We start from the raw sequence: 23,845 nt of genomic DNA, 5'->3' as shown, positions 1-23,845 counted from the left end.
GAGTTTTTGGAGAGCGTGCGGAACGAGTTTGAATATGATTAACACCCGAGGGCTTGCATGGTATGGACAGAATATGATTTGGCTGATACAGTTCTGTCTGCTTGCGGAGAGAAAGTCTGTGATTGTGACATCTCTTTTCCACAATGACACAAAGAAAACGTCTAATTTCTCTTGTGCTTGATTGTTTTCAAATTATAGGTCTTCTAGGGAAAGGAGGAATAAATTATTGAGGCGATAATTTGACAAGTCTTGAAGCGTTCTGTTTAGTGTGTCATCTTGTCGCTGTTTGCCTTTCAGATGTTAATGTAGCAGCTGAACGACTGTTTGATTTTCAGTGTAAACACCTGGATTTAAAGCCTCTTCACCGGCACATGCTGGGATTATCTCGCACTTGTCCCCTACCCTAACCCTATTTCTGAGCTTTTTAAAAGAGCCTTGTTGCTTCAGAAATGTAAAATTCTCTCTGTGATTCCTGATTGTGCTGTGAAATGAGGTCAAAATGAGAATTTAGATCCTCTTCCTTACTGGTTTCCATCTAGAAAAAGGGGTAAATTAAAGTACCGTCAGTCGAGATTGGCGCATGATAATTCTTCTTGGTGGTTGTTCATGGATGATAATTGAATCAGAGGTAATCTCGCAGCGGAAATCACCACATTTGTCATCCTCATGTTCAAACGCTACCATAGAACTGCGGCTAACCTTATCAGCCATTTAATTTCACCGGGCTCTCCTCCATCTTTTTCTTCTCAGCGGGCTGCAGACGGAAAGAAAGTGCCTTTTGACTACGAGGTCCCTTGACCTAATCAATGGATCGAGAGGGAAATTCTGCGTTCGGTGAAAGCAAATGATAATGTTTCACCATCCCCTTAACAGCCACTGCTGAGGGGCTCTAGAGCAAGGCACTTAACCCCCACTTAGTCCATTAAAGCTGCTCAGTGCCCATCTCGAAAATCCGAGTGACACAGGGTGGATTTTAGGAGTAACAGCATTCCCATTAGAAACAATTGGTGCCGGTCAATGTGTCCGCAAAGATTAAGCCAATTTTAAATACACTTAACATTTTGCTCAGGGGGAATTATTTTACACCAGTATGACCAGTGAGATAAACGTTTGTCAGAAAGATTTGAATGTCCCTGACAAAGAGAGGAAATACTCTCAAATATTTTAGCTTAAAAACACGTAATAGAAGGCTATATGACATTATCAAAACATTTACATTTTAATAATTACATTTTTTATGTAGGATATTGCAAGTAAAACCAGTCCCGTAAAAGACTAAGACCAATGAGAGAGGCTTGTACTAACAAGTGTATGCAGCCTAATTATTTTCACCGGACAATATGATCAAAGAGATAAAAATGTGTCCGATTTCTCCAATCAAGGTCCGGCAAATACCGTCTACTAAAAACCCTCAGAAGTAAACGTGTGAATGACATTATCAAATCATGTTGATTTAAATAATAAACATTTTTTAAGTAGGATATTTCAAGCAAAACAAGTCCCTTTTTTAAAAATAATAATATATCTTTATTGTAACGGAAGTAAGACAAAAAAAATTAACAACCAATGACAACTCCTCTATTCAGCCAATTTATAATACATTTAAATCGTTCTCCGGGGGAATTTCTTTCACCAGACAAAATGACCAAAGAGATTTACATTTGTCGGACCAATTTCTCCAATCATGGTTCGGCAAATACAGTCTACTGGAAACACTGAGGAGAGAATGTGTGTAATAAAAGCAGAAGCTTGAAATCATAATGGATTCTTTTGAAGACTCAAAAACGTATTTCCGCTACAACAATCACAGGATTGAAGGACTGACTGAGCCTCGTCCATATCTGTAAATCTGCACCGAGGCGGCTCCTTCATCAATTCTGCTGTAGGGTCATTTATGGGTTGTCATGGTTACCCCTGCAGGAGGAAGGCTAAGGAGCACCTGCCCCGCCCCCCTTCATTAAAATCCATGTTATTGATTGGCTGGACTGCCATCTACAAAACCCCCGCCAACCCCCCACCCTGTATTTTTCTCTCTTCTGCTGGGTTACTAAAGAGCAAGCAGAACACAGCCGCCTCACAATTGCGTCGGCTTGCTGTCACTCACTGAGAGTGGCCAATCGAGGAAAACAAACCACAGCCGGGGGCCCCCCACTCGTAAATGTGCTCCGTGAAAGACAGCTAGCTGCTGCTTGGATCCCTGTATGGATCGTGGACAGCCAGTGGAGAAACACTATCTTAATTTCTGAGTAGAAAGAGGGACGAAAAAACCCACTTTCACTGTGTCTTTGGCAACGATATATACTGATATTTGAAAGGAGCAAAAGGCGGTGTTGGTGGATGTTTCTGGGGAATGGAGGGTAAGTAATGTGCTCTTGCTTTTTTTTGGTGTGCTGATGGCCCGCTGTGTGTAGTCTGGAGCTGTACGGTGGCTGTGCTTCTGGCCTCTTTGTATTGTGTTCAGCAGGTGGCCCTGTACATTTTGTATGGATATTCATGAAGTGGACGGTTTGCTCAGTGTGTGTGTGTGTGTGTGTGTGTGTGTGTGTGTGTGTGTGTGTGTGTGTGTGTGTGTGTGTGTGTGTGTGTGTGTGTGTGTGTGTGTGTGTGTGTGTGTGTGTGTGTGTGTGTGTGTGTGTGTGTGTGTGTGTGTGTGTGTGTGTGTGTGTGTGTGTGTGTGTGTGTGTGTGTGTGTGTGTGTGTGTGTGTGTGTGTGTGTGTGTGTGTGTGTGTGTGTGTGTGTACACTGTACATGAGTACACTGGAGCAGATATCTGTGTTTACATTAGTGGCTTGTTGAGCTAGATTAATCCGGGGAAAGGGGGAGGGACAAGTCATTCAATCTTTGTGTTTATTCTCTGTTGCTGTCCCATCTTTGTTTACTTTGTGGTTATGGAAAATAATAAAAAATGAAAGGTTGTTTGATAGATTGTGTCAGCCTTTGTTGCATCCCGCTCGACTTCTTAGTTGTTTTTTTAAAGACCAGGGGCCTCATTTATAAAGCCTTGCGTAGGATTGACGTGGGAAGGTTGCTTACGTAGGACAAAGCAAATAAATACGCACAGACATTTTCCGATTCTTAAAAAATATTTGCCTATAAATAGTCAAAGAAACGCCCATTCATTCATTTTGACTGACTTTATGAAGAAGATCGCAGGAAATGACAACAGAACAGCTAAAAAAGACATCTCACACCGTGTCAGATTTTGGTTCTTTTGGGGAGGTGGAGATAAATCATATTGTTTGGTGGATGCAGTTTGAACCAGAGTAGCAACATGGAGGTCGGATCGTCACCAAAATAAATAAATAAGTGTTCCGAAAAAGGTTCATGACAAAATAAATACACATAGCCTTCCTCAGGCAGTGTGTTTGTACCGGGGACAGGAGACCCCCCCTTTGATGAGAAACTAAGAAATGATCGGGGAATCCCTCCGGAGTGTAGTCATGACGACTGGATCTGAATTATTTGTTTGTATTTGGTGGTTTGTGTTCCAGCTGTCGATCAGCAACTATATATCCATAATCCACCAGTTAAAGGAAATACAATAATGTGTTATATTAGCTGTTCAATTTCCCACATGTGGTGCTCTTAGTTTCCATACCTCCTGTGTTTTATGAGGGACTTATCAAGTCTTAGCAAACGGCATAAAACATGATTAAACATGTATTAAATAAAACCATGCTCGTATCTACAACCTATAGAAATGCAACACGGCGTCAGTTTAGACGCAATTATGTCCTCCTGCTTACCGCATCAATTATGAGAATACATTTCTTAACAAGAGAACATAATCGTGGTGGTTTTAAATAACATCTGTTTGTATTTATTTCTCAAGTTATGTGTTTGTGTGCACTGAGGAGTCTCAAACAGGCGTTTGTTTAATCATGTTAAGATTGGCTTTTATCAATGTTTGAAAATGAATTCTTCATATATGATAAATGAGAGGTAACATTTTATTTTGGGATTATTTCCACATATTTCTCTCCATTCTTCCTTCTGCCAACGGTGTCGCAGTTTCTCGTCTCTCACGTTTTTGTGCGTAGTGCATGGGTCAGAGTTTGCGTGGTGGACTGCAAATTGTCACGTCAAGTTTGTTTTTTTATAAATCGCAAACATTGCGTAGAAACTGGCGTACGCCATCTTTTGAGCGTACGCACCGTTTATAAATGAGGCCCCAGGGAACGTCCTTATCCGTCAGCCAGCGAGTAACAAAGTGAATGTATAATTACATCTCTCTGGTGCTTTATTGACTTAAATGAAAATGATGATGTCAATGCTTTTCAGAGCTCCGCAATTTGTCTGTGTTTTTGTTGTCCAGATTTAATTAAGATCACAGACATGGACAAATCTAAACTCATTGGAAATATAATATTTACAGACAGAAGAGAACACATCATGACAAACGGGCACAACATCAAACCAAACAAATCAGTAAAATAAAAGACCTGACCCTTTTAGCGATAGGATAAAGATATTTGCAAATTCAGGATAACTTTTCACAAAATAGAATTTAAAAGCAATGACAAGACAACTTATTTTCTCCTGGTACACCGTTTTGAATAAGTCTCTCTGCTAGTGTTTGTCTGCCAAGTCTTTAATAAGATAATGCTCTCTTGGATTTTGAATGTACGGTTCATTTGCACGAATCCAACTTTCTGTCATTCACTTCCAAGTGTGCGTCCTTTACAGGCAGCCTTTTTTCAAGTATTAAACATGATCGACTTGACTCGTTGAGTTTTCAATTTGTATTGCGGCTTATGTTGGATATTTATATGTCATGGTGTTTAGGATGATCTTATAGTTGATTGATTTCCAGAGATTGAATACCAGTTCTGCTTCATACTCGTTGAAAGTAGTTTTGCTGACAAAATAGATAGCCAGAATTTTAAACGAGTGATTTTGAGTATCTTTCCTTAGACAGGTACAGTGTCTCTCTGTGTGTATTTCCTTGTTGTGTTCTAGGTGAGTCTGAATTGAGCAGTGAAGGAATATCAGCTGAAATGTGTAATGCTGTGATAGTGAGTCAAAGAGCTTTAAGATAACTCTATCCAATTACCGTAATTTTCGGACTATAAGCCGCGCCTTTTCCCCCCCATTTTTCGACCCTGCGGCTTATATAACGGTGCGGCTAATCTATGGATTTTTACAACTAACGGCCACTAGGGGACCTCCTAAATCTATGGATTTTACAGGTTACAGTCCACCACCTTTAACTCTATGGGCTCTATGGCCGGTCCGCGCCCCCCACCTTTAAGCGGCGGGCTCCAGCAGGAAAAGCTGGAGGCCGGAAAAGAGTGAGACAGGTAGCGCGCAAAAGTAAAAGTGGAACCGAGAGTGGTACGAGAGACAGAACGAGAGCAAGACAGACAGACATTACGAGAGCGAGACAGTTTGTACGTGCGCTGGGAGCGCACTGTTTAAGTTTGAAAGTTGAAACGTTTGTGTGTCTGAAACGCTATGTGATACAGTACAGTTTACACAGCACATGTTTTGTAGCTACTATTGCACTAAATGCTAACACTTGAATACGTTATGCAAATATGCAACTTGTTTGTTGAAATGTTACAACAACTGCGGCTTATAGTCCAGTGCGGCATATATATGTACACATCATTCAATTTAGCTGCTGCGGCTTATATTCAGGTGCGCCTTATAGTCCGAAAATGACGGTATATGGGCAGCACTGCACACTTATCGATCTGTGAATGTGATAGAGCTGGTCAACCTTATTGTTAATAACACAGAACATTTACACATGCAGAAATCCAGGGCTCCAGATTGCGTCCAAAATGATCCCAAACGGGTCATTTTTCGTAAGTTATAATGAAATGTGTTCGCATTTATGTGAGTGCATGGTGATTTATGATCCACCGCAGTCACTGTTTATACCCTCCCGTCCTGCAAAGTCTACTTGACAAGCAAGAAAGGGTTTTGAGGGTCAGATTTGTGCACACTGACCCAAAGCTCTCCCTTGCAAGATCGCTTTTACACTCAGAGATTCGGTTCAGAGCGCTTGTATATCACATTCAAACTGTGTTGCTTGCTTTAACATAAAAAAACAGCTTACATCCAGGTGCAAATCGTGCTTTTCACATGTACATGAAGGCATAGAACTTCATGAACAATCCTTTTAGCTAGTACAAAAATGAAGTTGCCTATATTTTATTATTTTAGAAAGCAAAGTTAGAGAGAGGAGGATGCTGGTGGTGATGAAGAGACAGGAAAGGTTTCGTCTCAGATGCCACTGATGGTGAGGGTTGGTTGGCACCAGTGCTCCCAGTGGAAAGGTTAGTCCCCTGCTTTTGCTGCTGTGACAAATGATGGCTACACTCCACCTTGCTCAAAGGTCAGAGCAGGTAGTTAGACCCAGACAGGCTCGGCTCGCAGCCCCATCAGTCAGGGATACGAGGCGCTCCCTAATCGGCCCTGCCAGCAAACGTTTCAGGGATGAGCAGCTGAGCCACTGTTACTCTCAACACTGGCTTCACACTGTGGATCAGGAGTTAGAGCGGCCACCAATGGGGAGGTCAGCGGTACGATCTGCACTTACTGTACTCACAGGATATAATTTAACATAGATGGATGAATGGAGGGATAGATGGATGGATGGATGGATAGATAGATAGATAGATGGATGGATAGATATATAGATGGATGGATGGATGGATGGATAGATATATAGATGGATGGATAGATAGATGGATGGATAGATGGATAGATATATAGATGGATGGATGGATGGATAGATATATAGATAGATAGATAGATGGATAGATGGATGGATGGATAGATATATAGATGGATGGATAGATAGATGGATGGATAGATATATAGATGGATGGATAGATATATAGATGGATAGATAGATAGATGGATAGATATATAGATGGATGGATAGATAGATGGATGGATAGATATATAGATGGATGGATAGATATATAGATGGATAGATAGATGAATGGATGGATGGATGGAGATGGATGAATGGATGGATGGATGGATAGATAGATTGATAGATGGATGGATAGCTGGATAGATGGATGAATGGATAGATGGATGGATGGATGGTTAGATAGCTGGATAGATGGATGAATGGATGGATGGATGGATAGATTGATAGATAGGTGGATGGATGAATGGATAGATACATGGATGGATAGATGGATTGATAGATAGATGGATGGATGGATGGATTGATTGATTGATTGATAGAAAGATAGATAGATAGGTCCTGCTGTTAGGATGCTCAAGAAATGATTGGAAAGATACTTTACCCCAAAATAGCTTGCAATAACCAAGAGTGTGTGAATGTTAGTACCTCCTAGCACCTTGTAAGCCAGCCTCTGTGTGTATGAATGCTGACTTTTATTTGTCAAAGCGCTTTAAGGTGTCCCAAAAATGAGAAAAGCCCCACATAAACGCAGTCCATTTAGCATTCTGTATTTCCCATTCAAATCCAACACTAAATTGTCCATCTGCACATGACACACTAAGCTCAGAAGCCACTCATACACACGTAACAATCTTAAAACATGAAAACAGAAGCTTTCAGATGCTCAAATCTCACAGAGAATAAATACATAGTTAAAAGCATGACTCAGTTTTACAAGCCAGCGGCGTCCTTCAGTGACACTGGGTAAGGACATGCTGAAGGACAACCATTGGACCTCCATAATGAACGGTATAACTGAGCACTGCGTCACTGTTTTATAAGCAGGAATACAAAATGTATTTAGCTTAAACAGATGCAGTCAAGCTGTTGACGACCCTGATGCTCCTAAAACATTTATGTGTTGCTTCAAAGCATCTTCTTTCACTGTTCTGTATCTATGCCTGCACACTGGATTTGAAATGAAATTATGACTATTGAAAGTCTTGATGGAGGACGTCCAAATTTGATTAGCACTGACAGTGTAGCACTTTTAATTAAAAGAGTTAAATCTGTGTGTGTGTGTGTGTGTGTGTGTGTGTGTGTGTGTGTGTGTGTGTGTGTGTGTGTGTGTGTGTGTGTGTGTGTGTGTGTGTGTGTGTGTGTGTGTGTGTGTGTGTGTGTGTGTGTGTGTGTGTGTGTGTGTGTGTGTGTGTGTGTGTGTGTGTGTGTGTGTGTGTGTGTGTGTGTGTGTGTGTGTGTGTGTGTGTGTGTGTGTGTGTGTGTGTGTGTGTGTGTGTGTATGTTCACGGGTCTCTTATATCATTCTGCTCAGACCGGCAGTCCTCGGTAAAGGTCACGTCTCCTGTTGTCTCCGCTGACATTTAGTCCTCAGTCTGTCCGGTAGAATTTGTCCCTTCAATTCATCACGTTCTCCTCCCAGCATGCTCTCTGGCTGCTTCCTCACCAATAGAAACTCACAGGAGAAGCAACAGCCAAAGGGTTAAAGAAGTGTGTCATAAAGAGCTTCATTAGGTGGAAGATGGGCCAAGCGGTGAATGATAGATACTGGACTTATGTCAGGCCAGTGCTGAAGTGTTTGGTTGATTAATCACCAAGTCCAATCATGGGTCAGTTGGCATTATTGGTTTCAAATCTGATGATGAATGTTTCTTTGAGGATCCCATCTTGCTTCATATTGTTGTAAATGTATTGTTGTTTGGATTGATTTATGGGCAGTGTGAAAGAGAAACTTCTCTATAAACGCGTGAAGGGTATTTTTAAATAAATTCCTAGATTTAAAGATGAATAGATAATGTAGGTAATCGTTTCAGCCTTACTTCAGACATGTCAGTGATGATCCCACCAGAGGAAAATACAACTTGTTCAGCATGACGGGGCTTAAGCTTCCAGTTTATTACCTCAGAACCAGTGTTTCCGCCAGACCAGAGCTGAGAGGGCGTCCATCCCGAGAGCGGTGTGTGTGACGTCACGTCGTGTCACGTGACTTGAATTTTGAATTGAGCCGTCCCTTAGAGATACTATCTCTTTACGTATTAGTGATGGGAATTGCGGCTATTTTTAGTGAGCTGGATCATTTGGCTCGGCTCACTTATGGCGCATTTCCACTGCAGCGCGGAGCTCGCTTTAAGCGTGCCGTGCCCGGCCCGTTTTTGGTTGCGTTTCCACTTGGCGTGGTTCCGGCTAGCGGGTACTATTTCACCGTTTTTCTGGCCCCATAAAATCGAGGTTCTTTCCGGGCCGACAACCAGGCTGAGTCGGGCTGAGTATGCTAAACTAGAGAGAATCGCTGGCAAGGGGGCTACAACTACAACAAGATGAACATATTTGACACTGATTTAATTGTAATACACATTTCAAAATGATGCTGAAGTAACAACATACTGATTCCGGTTAGTAAAAACCATGAATTAATGCTTTGACAAGTCTGCAGACAGACGGCAGGCGAAACACCTTTTAAAATGCTCGTTATCTGAATGGAGATCGGCTAAGCTAATCTTGTAAATGCTCCGACCGTCCACACTCACAACAACGGCCTACAGACATAAATAAACCAGCGCCTGTATTCTCCATGACACAGACAGTCTGTGGTTTGTACTTGTTTAACTTTTGTCAGGTTTCTGGACAGATATGAGGAGCTGTGAGCTCTGAGTGCTAACAGCTAACGGCTGATGTTGGTTTTCTGTGATTCTCATTGAAGATGACGTCACGGCTCCGCCTACACTGCGTTACTATATTAGCTTCTAAACCCACCCCTCCCTCACCTTTCTGATGTAACGTAAGGACCGATATTGATATCTGGCGATTTCTGTAACTTCCTGTTTTTGACAATCCAACACTGACACCCATTCACATGCCTTTTTGAGAATGTTCACTGGGTTTAACTCTCTGTTAGCTATACATAGGAAAACATGTGTGCTGTTATCACCAATTCATTGACATCTCCTCCCTAGTGTTGACGGTTGGGCCTTTTGGAACAACTCTTATGCTATTTCTGATTAGGCTTTAACCAAGATTTACTCAATGACACCAGGAAACATGGACACGCAGTTTGTCACGTTTCGAAAGAGTGGGCCGTTAAATCAACTAGGGATGCCAGCGATTATTCGATTATTCGAATATTCGTTACAGTCTCCATAATCGCAAATTATTTTTAAAATTCGATTTTATTTATATATTTTTGTATTATTATTTATGTTTTTTTTTTTTTCTGGCTTAGTTTCAACCAAAATATAGACTAATGCTAATAATAACATTAACAATTGTAAATGGCCATTGGTCACACCACCAGTTTGTTTTACTGTAAACTTGGAGGAAGCCAGCAAGCTGCGCAGAATGCAGACTGCTGTACTCTGCCCAGCCCTTCGCTGCGCTGCTACACACCGACCCCCCCCCCCCCCCCTCTCCGTCACACGTGCGATTGATTTATTGGAGTGAGAACACAACTAAAGATGAACAAAGGAAAGAAGAGTTCCTCGTGGAACTACTTCAAACTGACAAGTGCAAATGAGGTCAAATGCAAGACTTTTTGTTTTTCTCTCCCGCGGGGGGGGGGGAGCATCGAATAATCGATTATTATTCGCCAGGGCTGTCAGATTTTCGATTTTGATCATGGTCAGTTTCTGGCATCCCTAAAATCAACAAAGGAGTCTACTTGAGATTGGCTAGCTGCTATCATCTAGCTTCATTTTTTGCAAAATGTTCAGAGAACCAACTCCCCATCCTCCCATGTAGTTTACACTGCATATATTCCTTGATATATTGAGTCTTTTTTTCTCTTCAGTGGCTTAATTGATGCTTTATTCGCTGCAGAACACAAAGAGGGAACATGTTTTAGTGACCTTGCTATTTATATCCATGGAACAAGTACAGCAGAATCACTTAGTCTATGTTGTTTAAAGTACAAGACAGGGTTAAGGCAGAACAAACCCTCACACACTCACTTGTTATTCCTAGGGTCCATTTACCCTTTCTAGATGAATGCGTGCTGTAAAAACATTCTGCTTCACGGTAATCCCTCTGATCCATAAAGCCATCACTCTGATCTGAAGCTAATTGTGTGACATTGAGGCTTGATTACATTTCAGTTTAATTTAGTTTGAGACTTAGTTGTGCTCCAGATGGGACACCCGTGTTATAACTTTACCAGAGGATAATGTGATTAAATTACACAAAGGGACTGATTGATTTGTTGCTGTGGAGATCAAGTTAACAGAGGACCTATTTTCTGATTAAGAAACGCTGCTAACAGACAGATCCAACAGGGCTGCGACCCATTATTGTTTTACCAGTTTTTTTTTCGTCGAACTTGATCAAATGGTGAAAATCAAATCAAATGTTTGCAGAGCCTGAGGCGTTAAAAAACCATATTCAAAAGCTCAGTCAGCATTAAAGGTGGGGTAGGTAAGTTTGAGAAACCGGCTCGAGATACACTTGTTGTTATATTCCATGGAATGCTCTTAACATCCCGATAGCAATGAATATATTAAATGCTTTGACAATAAATACATAAAAAAAGATCATCTGTGGAAGCCGTAGTGCTGTAAAAAGCACAACCAATCATCTGAGCCGGCCCGGCTAAACTAACTGGATGGCCTACCTGCCTGTCAGCCTTCCATCTGTGCACAAACTCATCTCGTGCCCTCATTGGTCATGTGCACGTTCGTGTGTGTTGGAGGAGGGGCTCTGTGAGGAAGTGTGTATTTTCAAATTCTAGCGCACTCCAGCTGGTTTCTCCAAAAATTACCTACCCCACCTTTAATGTCAATCTTACTCAGTTTGTGTTTACAGACAAAATAGATGCTTTTGCTTTTAGTCTGAAACCACAAAGAATTCTGTTTAAAGTTAAATAGTGGTGCAGGAATAAATCCTAAACCCAGAAATGAGTTAGCATCTTAGCGCTAACTGGTTTCTTTGTCTAAAAGTCAATGGTTTTTTGGATGGGTTTGGTTAGGCCTGGAATAAGGTCTGTGGTACACGAGCAGAAGAGGTTTGAATGTTTTGTTGTACAACATAACATCCGTCAGTATATACCTCACTAGTGAATGTCAGAAACTCTTACGTGTCTTTAAAAAGTACAAAGCCGAACATTAGCCGCCTTTAGCTTAGCGCTGGTGACGTGAACTCATTCGTTTGTTTACTAACTTCAATGTTTGCACTTCAACTACCATAACATTTGTTGGGTTTTCTGTGAAGATTACCCTGCTGGTCAAATTGTGTAAGAATCATAAACGTGTCTATATACCAAAATCTAACGGAAAAATCCCACTTTTTGTTGAGGGAGCCTTGCAATGCTAATTTCCTGGTCTGCCTATAAACACACGCCATCACTCTTTAATCAATGTAATGTTTTATCACTAAAAGGAAACAACTATTTAATGCAGATTAGCTTTGATTGTGAAGAATCTGTAACTATCGGATACGGCCATGCACCCTGCTTTCTTGTTCGGTATGTATAGAGTCTCGATGACCATATGTCAATTTTAACTACATTTCCCAGAGTGATGAAGATGAGAGAGGCCTTTTTTCTGCCAGTCAGCAGGATCCTCTCCTCGGCTCAGGCTGACAGCAGCTGTAAGTCGTGTCTGACCACAGGCTGATCTGAAAGAGCCTTTTCTGCTCCACGAGAGCCTCCACTTCACTGCAATGAATAGCTGTCCAGCTGCACATAGTTTATGTGTGTGTGTGTGAGAAAGAGAGTGTGTTACTTTGAGAGCATGAGGCTTGGATTCATCCGAGTGGGGTCTTTATCCAAAACCTATCCTCATTTGGGTGTCCTTGGGAATTAAGATGACCATTAACACTTCCACCAAAATATATGACGTCTAATTTCTGCCAGTGAAAAAGATACAACATTTAAAAAGTGGGAAGTATTCTGGTGGATGGATTTGATCATATTTGATGGTTAACATGTATTAGTATTAGCGTTGTCCCGATACCAACATTTTGGTTTCGATACCAAGTCAAGAATTGCGATTCCGATTATTTTTCGATACTTTTCTTTTATTATTTTCATGATCAATACAATTGTAGTTTATCTGTTAAATCTTTTCTTACAACATGGTCTCTTCTTTATACTTGAGTTTATCTGATTTATTTTATAGTTAACTTTATATTTTATTAACATGTAATATAAATAATTATTGACAAAATGTACATTGCAGATGTTAGCCACATTGGTAAGTTAGCTAAAAAGATAGCCATATTAGACAGTTATCATTGCCATTAATTGCCTCGTCAAACTACGAAAACTTTCGTTTGTCACAAAATAAATTACACTTGTTTGACTTCGATTTGAGTGCATGGGCTTGAGCATGATGTAATTATGAATCAAAATGTATGGAAAGGGTCTTAAAAGGTATTCCATACTACTTCAGGATTCCTGCATATACCCTGTATCAGTTTATCTTAATTTACTACAGCTCAAAGAGGCGTTGAACTTACAGCCAAATGATGGAGGGGAAGGTCACCTGTAGCCATCGGCAGAAATGATGGTGCATTTTGGCAGGCCACCAAAAGTCAGTCCCACTTTATTATTGATGCACTTCCTTTTTCTTTTTGGCTGCCAATTTGTGTCTGTTATGATAACTCGACTACAGAATGGGCTACACACTGAATGCACAAGCTACCATACAAACATATAGACTGATTTCATCCTATTATGTCATATTTAGAAGGTAAACACGAGTGACTTTTGTCCAGGTGGACTGTACACCCTGAACTTTACTCTGAGCTGCTAATCTCTCCAAACAGATCATTACTTAGATCCGCCTTAGTCTCCTAATCCTCCGATTTCCCCCTTCAAGCTCAGATTTCTGAGGCTAATCGGTCACATCGTTACCTGAATCCACTTTAACATGACCCGTATTAATGCATAAACACATAATCAAACTCTTAATCTATCTGAGACAGGATTTCAGTCTGAAAAACTCTTATTTGTGTTGTTATATTTGAATGTAAAACGTTTCTCGGATAATTAAAACAAGGTCGAAGCTGCACATTTCATCCGTCACTTTTGTAATTAGTTTTTTTTCTCAGAGAGATGTTTGTGAAATTGAAAACAGATAGCAGAGGAAGACTCTGACACTGTTGTATTGCTTCATTCTGCAAACATATCACAATACAGCTAATATTGTGATATGTCAACTTTGTGACACATTAGTTTCCACACGAAAGAAAGGAAGCAAAAATGCGACACATGAAACACACAAATAATCTGCGACATAAATGATAAAATACATTAGCGTCTAACACTGCGGGTGGAATAGAAATACATAATGTCCAAATAGATCATGGTGAAGGCTGGGATCTTTAGGAAAAGCATGAATCAGCTCCTTACTGTAAAACTCATTGATGTGGATCATTGGCTAAAGCTGCAATTCTCCAGTTCACGGGATCCAATATAACATCACACGAGGAAATAAATGGTATCGAAACCAGACTGGAATGTCAAGGGATAAAAAGGTGAAGCACGCGGGTTTAGCATTTCAAATCTAATGTTTTTGTTTTGTTAAATTATATATATTTAATACTTCTCTGCATATTTAAAGTACATTGTGACTTCCATTCCATTTTATAATCACTAACTAATGAGACTTGCGTTTACTGATTAGTTACATTTTGTTGAGCAGGATATTCTGCACATATTAACACCTCTTTAATAATATTTGAAGTGTAATTGCAATCTCCAGAAGTAAAAAGCTAACGTTGGGTTATAAAGGAACTACATCACGGTCACATGACTTCACGTTACCACCGCTAAGCTAAAGGTGGCTAATGTTGGGCTATAAAGGAACTACAGCACGGTCACATGAATTCACGTCACCACCGCTAAGCTAAAGGAGGCTAATGTTGGGCTATAAAGGAACTACATCACGGTCACATGACTTCACGTTACCACCGCTAAGCTAAAGGTGGCTAATGTTGGGCTATAAAGGAACTACAGCACGGTCACATGAATTCACGTCACCACCGCTAAGCTAAAGGAGGCTAATGTTGGGCTATAAAGGAACTACATCACGGTCACATGACTTCACGTTACCACCGCTAAGCTAAAGGTGGCTAATGTTGGGCTATAAAGGAACTACAGCACGGTCACATGAATTCACGTCACCACCGCTAAGCTAAAGGAGGCTAATGTTGGGCTATAAAGGAACTACAGCATGGTCACATGACTTCACGTCACCACCGCTAAGCTAAAGGAGGCTAATGTTGGGCTATAAAGGAACTACAGCACGGTCACATGACTTCACGTCACCACCGCTAAGCTAAAGGAGGCTAATGTTGGGCTATAAAGGAACTACAGCATGGTCACATGACTTCACGTCACCACCGCTAAGCTAAAGGAGGCTAATGTTGGGCTATAAAGGAACTACAGCATGGTCACATGACTTCACGTCACCACCGCTAAGCTAAAGGAGGCTAATGTTGGGCTATAAAGAAACTACAGCACGGTCACATGACTTCACGTCACCACCGCTAAGCTAAAGGAGGCTAATGTTGGGCTATAAAGGAACTACAGCATGGTCACATGACTTCACGTCACCACCGCTAAGCTAAAGGAGGCTAATGTTGGGCTATAAAGGAACTACAGCACGGTCACATGACTTCACGTCACCACCGCTAAGCTAAAGGAGGCTAATGTTGGGCTATAAAGGAACTACAGCATGGTCACATGACTTCACGTCACCACCGCTAAGCTAAAGGAGGCTAATGTTGGGCTATAAAGGAACTACAGCACGGTCACATGACTTCACGTCACCACCGCTAAGCTAAAGGAGGCTAATGTTGGGCTATAAAGGAACTACAGCACGGTCACATGACTTCACGTCACCACCGCTAAGCTAAAGGAGGCTAATGTTGGGCTATAAAGGAACTACAGCACGGTCACATGACTTCACGTCACCACCGCTAAGCTAAAGGAGGCTAATGTTGGGCTATAAAGGAACTACAGCATGGTCACATGACTTCACGTCACCACCGCTAAGCTAAAGGAGGCTAATGTTGGGCTATAAAGGAACTACGGCACGGTCACATGACTTCACGTCACCACTGCTAAGCTAAAGGCGGCTAATGTTGGGCTATAAAGAAACTACAGCACGGTCACATGACTTCACGTCACCACCGCTAAGCTAAAGGTGGCTAATGTTGGGCTATAAAGGAACTACAGCACGGTCACATGACTTCACGTCACCACCGCTAAGCTAAAGGTGGCTAATGTTGGGCTATAAAGGAACTACAGCCCGGTCACATGACTTCACGTCACCACCGCTAAGCTAAAGGTGGCTAATGTTGGGCTATAAAGGAACTACAGCACGGTCACATGACTTCACGTCACCACCGCTAAGCTAAAGGTGGCTAATGTTGGGCTATAAAGGAACTACAGCACGGTCACATGACTTCACTTCACCACCGCTAAGCTAAAGGAGGCTAATGCTCGGCGTGATGGCGATTAGTCTTCTCATTAAGACAATTGTTAGCACCCGCCATTTTTAGACCACATAAAAGCTTCAGACCTTCACAAGTGGTGTTTTTACTGAAGTATTTTATGTAGAAGAACCTATATTAACCTTCTACCTCATTTCAAGCATCTAACCAAAACCCATTCCCAAAACCATTTACTTTGAGTTGGCGTGATTGCTAAAATGCTATCTAATTTCAGGGTTTAGTGCTCATTCCAGCACCAATATATTTGAACTCTTAATAGCCATTTAAACACCATCTAGATTAAGTTTTTCTTTCTAAAAGTTGCATTTGCCAAGTAAGAGTTGTTAATTGCTTGTGAAGAGTTAATGGTGTATTATATCTGGCAGTTAAGCTCCATTTCCCTCCTGGTTTTTGTCCCCACGGTGTATCTTCAGTGCGTAGTTGGGCTTACCCTGCTCCCCTGGTGTTGTGCTTTTTCACTTCTGAGCAGCAGTGCACTCTGGGAAATGCCAAAGCCTGCATGTGGATACGTTGCTTCAGCAGGAAACGTTTCATGTCGTGAAAACACAAATGTCACTGAGTCTTTTTGATGTTTTTCTCGCAGTCTAACGCTTGTCTGATGTTTCTCCGTAACCTAGTTTTATAATGAAATGCAGCAGTTGTTAATACAAATATCTTTTCTGAAACACCCTCTTTTGTTTTAGCTGAGAGATATTGAAATGTCTGAAAGTGATTTCTAACCCATCTGTCTCTCTTTGTGTCTCCCTCACAGTAAGCATGTTTCTCAACACCCTGACACCCAAGTTCTACGTGGCTCTGACGGGCACTTCCTCCCTCATATCAGGACTCATATTGGTAAGAAATATTCATTTACTGTCTTTATATAATAATACTGAACACAGTTTTGAAATGTGCAATGATGCTTCTGAAATTCTTAGCAACAGTGCTGTTTTTCAAATTACAAATTGATGTTTTCTCACAAAGAATAGATATCATTTGTTGAAAGCAATTGTTCTTTGATGCAAATAACATTACCTAAATGCAGTGAGTGTGAAGACTGCACAAGATGCAAGGCTTTATTGTTCACATGACAATAAAGCCTTGAATCTTGAATTTAATTATTAACAATTAATTGAATTTGCAAAATAGACAAGTGCAATATCCGAATCACAGTAAGCACAATATTTAATAACGCTCCAAAACATTGTACGTGATATAACGTACAAAATATTCAAATATGAACCTGAAAATGATGGTAATAGGGCCCTTTGGTACTGCAGAGAATTTGCAGTCTACAAATGGCATTATAATCACACTATAATCCTTTTATTTTTCAATGACAATGTGAATAATATTATCTTTGCCCTCGCAAATCATATCGCAATTGCAATATCAGTCAAAATCATTACAATTACCGTAATTTTCGGACTATAAGGCTCACCTGAATATAAGCCGCAGAAGCTAAATTGAATGATGTGTACATATATAAGCCGCACTGGACTATAAGCCGCAGGTGTTTTAATGTTTCATTACCATATGTAAGGGTTCGTGCACATAGGGGATTGTCGGGAAAGAGATGGCTGTTTGAGGAAGCTCCCATTTATTAACATTTCAACAAACAAGTTGCATATTTGCATAACGTATTCAAGTGTTAGCATTTAGTGCAATAGTAGCTACAGAACATGTGCTGTGTAAACTGTACTGTATCACATAGCGTTTCAGACACACACACTTTTCAACTTTCAAACTTAAACGGTGCGCTCCCAGCGCACGTACCGGCAGTGATCTACAGCAGTGGTTTTCAACCAGTGGTACGGGGACAAACTGTCTCGCTCTCGTAATGTCTGTCTGTCTTGCTCTCGTTCTGTCTCTCGTACCACTCTCGGTTCCACTTTTACTTTTGCGCGCTACCTGTCTCACTCTTTTCCGGCCTCCAGCTTTTCCTGCTGGAGCCCGCCGCTTAAAGGTGGGGGGCGCGGACCGGCCATAGAGCCCATAGAGTTAAAGGTGGTGGACTGTAACCTGTAAAATCCATAGATTTAGGAGGTCCCCTAGTGGCCTTTAGCTGTACAAATCCATAGATTAGCCGCACCGTTACATAAGCCGCAGGGTCGAAAAATGGGGAAAAAGGCGCGGCTTATAGTCCGAAAATTACGGTAGTCCTTATTTCCCAAAGACTCCTCACTGTTACGTTCAGCGCTGAACCTCCTGCTGTGAGACCCACTGCACGTCGTTCTGGAGCGTCAGCTAAATGTAAAATTCACACTTCAAAAGTTGATGACTGTGCACTCTTACTTGACATTCTCATTCATAATGCTACAAAGACGACATTCATTCTCAGAGTCGGCTCCCTGGCTGACTTTATGAGCCTGGGATGTCATTTGTTAGGACTATAATCACAGGATCAGAGGCCACCAGGAGCTGAAGAGAGAGGAAATCTATACTCATTTGTTCCTTCATAAGACGAGCTGCCAAAATAAACTCTTTATCCTCCTGACGAATCACACCATGCAACACACCAAACGACTGAGGACATGTCGGGGGGTTTTTGTGTGAGATGTGGAGGGAGACAACGTCTGAGGCCAAGGATAATATTAGCCCAACTATCATACTTGGTTTAAACACCCCCAGAGGACATTCTTATGTTTATCATTACATTACATCACATGTTAGACGCTTTTATCCAAAGGGACTCACATACTTAATACTGTGGGCAATCCCCACAGGAGCAATTTGGGGTGAAGTGTCTCAGGGACACAACGACATGCTGACTGCAGTGGGGTTTGAACCTGTGACCCCCTCACAACAATGATATGCACCTACTGAGTAACAATAAACCACGGCATAGGTGCTAAACGTTTATAGCAGCTGCTAATGGATTTCAATGCAACAAATATGAAATAGCTTACCAAGTGAACGAAAAAGTGAGACTCAACGATGCTAAGCTAATATGCTAACGCTACCTGAAATGCAGGTAACTAATTGTTTGGGTTTATACAACAATGCAAACACAAAGGGCTGTTAACACGAGAAACCTTTACGCCTAAAAAAGATAATAACAATAAAAAAAACAATACAACTTTTTTTGAATGCTGTTTTTATTTCTATTTTGAGATGTTAACATTTTAGACTTGTTCATTTCTACTCTTTAAATTTCTCTTATGTGCAATGCCTTTTCTTTTATGCTGCTGCAATGCAAACATTTCCCAAATTGGAATCAATAAACTAAATCTTATCTTATTATCTTAATAATTTGGATGTTAACCATTAATTGCATGGCAGTGAAAAGGTAAAGAGAAACTGGGACAAGCTACATGCTACATTGACTGGAGACCTTTGGACCTCACATCCAATAGTTATTCTAGATTGTACAAAGCAAATGCGTACACAAAGTTTATGACAACAAGCGTGAACAAACAACTACATCTAAATCATCACATCAGATATCTGTAGATTGACTTGCACTGTAGCTGTATGCTAAACGATGCTAATGCAGACTTTGGAAAGCGTGCATATGAGACGTTTAGGGAACATCTGTAAATTGTAGCGTCTGCTGATAGTCTGTATATGTACAGGGGGTCCGCGGGGTCTTAAAAAGTATTAATAGTTGATAAATCAATTTAGTGAAAATGAAAGCTATTAAAAAGTATTAAACGGCATTTTCCAAGGTGTTACATTTTGTAGCTTGTTTTCAAGAATCAAATCAAATCAGGTTTTATTTATAAAGCACATTTTAAAACGATTTTTGGTCGAGACCAAAGTGCTGTACATGCAAATAATAAATAACACATTACTACATTCGCAAAGAACAGAAGACAATTAATTACCACAACAAATATAAAAATCCAACACAGGGAATTGTCCGTAGTCATACTCTGCTCGGACTAGAATTAAGACAAGAAGAACAATAAGTATATAAATGGTCCAAAGAGGTTGTATTCTACAGTCTGCCTGAATGTAATCATTGCGTAGGTGTGTAGTGTGATTCTGTGTAGTTTATTTATGGCATCCCGTTGGATTTGACGTCATCTGAACAGGACATCGCACGCTCACTGCTTGATAGCACGAAGGTCCGTTTACGCCGGTTGCTAAGCAACATCGTTATGGGGAAATGCAAGTCTGCGTCCAAATGGTTGGAAGATAAGGAGGAAAGACAATCAATACTGTATATAGTCAATGTGAGGTCAAGTATGTCGCCAAGGTAACCGGTTAGAACTCCAAGTGGCGATGAGGTCTTCAAATGTATGGAAAGGGTCCAAAGATCCAAAAATACTTAAAGTTCCAAAAATACCGTAAATTCCAAAAATACTTAAAGTTCCAAAAATACTTAAAGTTCCAAAAAATACTTAAAGATCCAAAAATACTTAAAGTTCAAAAAATTCCGCAAATGTTTGGAAGATAAGGAGGAAGGACAATCAATACTGTATATAGTCAATGTGAGGTCAAGTGTGTCGCCAAGGTAACCGGTTAAAAATTGAAGTTTCGATGAGGTCTTAAAATGTATGAAATGGTTTTACATTTGACTTCAGGATTCCTGCATATACCCTGATGTAGTGCACGATATTAAAGGGAACATTAATAGCTTTCTCTATCCTTCTTTACCGCTGCCCATGGATGAAGATATTAATAGAGCTCTCTGTGTACTTTCCCCTTAGCTGCTCTACAGTAGGCAAATTGTGTAGACATGTAAGTGTATACATCAGCGTTTAAAAATAAAAACAATCAAAAGAGATGTGACAAATATCATCAAAGCAGTATCCGTTAGCGTTAGTTCCTCCTCACGCCGGTGTTTTATCTCTCGCAACAGTGGTTGGTCTATATTTTAAAATAGCTCTTCTGTTAATTAACTCACTCTCTCTTCCCCGCGGGCAGCTAGCCAGTGTGCGCTAAGAGGCTGCTTAGAGAAGGTGTGCACGTGCTCTGTGAGGTGATTGAGAAATGTGGAAACCTGTAGGATACGTATGAGCGACACTGGTTATTTAAAAAAGATGTCTATGTACCTAATTAGGCGGATTTCCTCTGAAGAGTTTTAGATGAGCCCCATCTGAAATCACTCACTGACAGTCAAACAGCTTATCCTCATGGCAGTCTGTACACTTAGAAAGTACTGGAGCTCTCATCAGTATGCTGGATGTTTCCACACATTCAGTCATTCAAACTTTTACCATTTAATGATTCTTATATAAGTACATTTTTCTATGTGCTTAGAGCAACATTGAAGCTTAATATTGATAGTCACGTTTATTTGTCTCTAAACAGATCAACCAGACTAGTTAGAATTAGGAGGGGTGAAACCCTCTTTAATGGTCTCGCATGCAGAGCACACAGCACACAGTGACATGTGTACCAGGAGTCTAGTACTAGGAGAAGTGGGCAGCTATTGTGCAGTGCCCGGGGAGCAATGGGAGTGGGGGGTGTCCGGTGCCTTGCTCAAGGGCACCACGGCAGGGCAGGAGGTGAACTGGGACCTCTCCAAGTAGCAGTCCACACTCCATATTTTAGGTCTGGTCGGGGACTTGAACCGGTGACCCTACAGCTCACAGTCCAAGCCCCTACTGACTGAGCCACTGCCAGACTAGCAACCTTCACATAATGGTACATCCGACTTCATCAGGACGATTTGTGACGATTTTTAAGATAATCCACCGATTCCTGTGCTCACAAAGCACATTATTTACTTATTACAGTATCACACTGAGCCAACAGGAAGGTGCAGAACTCCTTAAGCCAACAGACACAATGAGGACAATACAAGTGTTTCATCGATATTAAAACAAGTTAACAAATGTGTCTCCTATTTGCAAAACATTACACCCAAAATGATCAAAATAGACACCACTAATCACTAATAAATATCAGCATCTCCAATTAAAAACCCATTTCAGTCAACCACTGCTTTACATATTGTCAAATGGTTGTATCATGAGTGCTGTGTCAGGGCTGGTGTGGTTGTAGGAGCCAAAATGCTTATTTAGCCTGAGGCAATTGTCTTCATTATTTTTGTTATTTTAGATCGCACACATTTGTATTTAATTAAGTAATTAGTACGACACAGAGGCTTTCTGTTGACCGTTTGGTCCTCTTTAAGTTATTGTTTGTTTGAGTTATTAAACATCGTCTAACGAGCTAAAACTTCAGTACGGACTCTTTCAATTGAAACGTGTCAAAGTGATGAGTCTACCTTCGCCTTTAGTGACTGTTCATTGGGAGTTTTGTCGCCACAGTTGTGTTTAAGGAGAGTCATGCTTAAACAGAAAGTGAGATGTATAAACTGTCATTACAATATTTTGAAACACGAGAGCACAACACATTTCCTCCGGCCTGTGGTTCTCAGAGACACTTCATCATGCAGATGAAATGTCACACACTCTGCAGGTGTGTGTGGCCCTCAGACGTCTGCCATCATGACCCTGAAGTCTGCAGACTCTCAGGTTCACCATGCCCCTTTCACACCAACGCGGTTCCAGGGCCGGTTCGGAGCTGGAGCTTGAAAAGCACCGGTTTTTCCTGTTCACACCGCAGCGGAGCCGCCTCTAAGCTCCGGAATCCGGTTCGTTTCAAGCACCAAAAAGTTGTCGGTCTAGAAAGCAAGCACCGCATACGTCACGCTTACGTCGGAAGATCTGGGCTGTGTCCAAATAACACGCGACATCCGCCTTTCCGCCAGGTTCAACATGATCTGTGGAAATAACATTGAGAACAAACATTCATTATGTTGATCAGACAAAATGAATACACAACCTTAATTTTTTAATTACCCGACTTGATAACTAGATGAACTTGGTACGAGCCAGGTCCTCTGTGCTGGGGCTCAGGGCTTTGATTTTATCTTTATGTTCTTTTAAATAAGCTCTATTTCTCTATGTTGATCCTTTTTTAGCAGCCTAGAAGCTTATGAACATTACAAGTAAATATATATCTGAAATATCTTCGACCCAATCATTGTCTTTTTTTCTGTATTTGAAGACTTGGATTAAGTGCTTCTTCATGTATTTACAACGGCTGTGTTCGGTAGACTTAAAGGTCCCATGTCATGCTTTTCTGGTTATCACCCGTCCCCTTGTGTGTTATGAAGGTTTTTCTGCATGTAAACGGTCTGCAGAGTCACAAACCCTCAAAGTACACCCTGTAGCGAGTAAAACTCTAACACAGAGAAGACCTGTCTATGCTGCCCCAGAACGCCTCGTTGGACATTTCTCTTTTTCCATTGTTTACTTCCTGGGTATGGTGACGTATTTCGGGTATAGTGACGTAACGTAACGGTTCCGCAGATTGGTCAGTTATGTTACATCCGCCTAGCCGTTACTTTTGGACCAACCCGTGGACTTCCTCACACACACACACACACCTCACACACACACACACACACACCTCACACACACACACACACACACACACACACACTCGGTGAGACGTTGCGAGGCTCGCTGCTGTGAGGAGCGGGACACTGTGAGCTGGGTCACTGGTGTGGGGTCGGCGAGACAGCGAGACACCGCGGAACTCAGCCTGGGCACACACACAAACTCCCAGCC

At 41.2% G+C, this 23,845-nt stretch overlaps 1 protein-coding gene across 1 annotated transcript in view; it reads left to right on the top strand.

Moving 5' to 3' along the window:
• Positions 1-23,845, top strand: part of LOC307038464 (suppressor of tumorigenicity 7 protein homolog) — a 61,633-nt gene that overhangs the window by 20,685 nt on the left and 17,103 nt on the right. Inside the window, exon 2 of the mRNA XM_079679865.1 lies at positions 17,086-17,168. Within this exon, the coding sequence (XP_079535991.1) occupies positions 17,086-17,168 (83 nt within the window). The remainder of the gene's footprint in view (positions 1-17,085; positions 17,169-23,845) is intronic.

This window comes from Notothenia rossii, assembly GCF_949606895.1.
Source record: "Notothenia rossii genome assembly, chromosome: 5".
NCBI classification, from domain to species: domain Eukaryota; kingdom Metazoa; phylum Chordata; class Actinopteri; order Perciformes; family Nototheniidae; genus Notothenia; species Notothenia rossii.
This window is presented reverse-complemented; position numbering and strand designations above follow the sequence as displayed.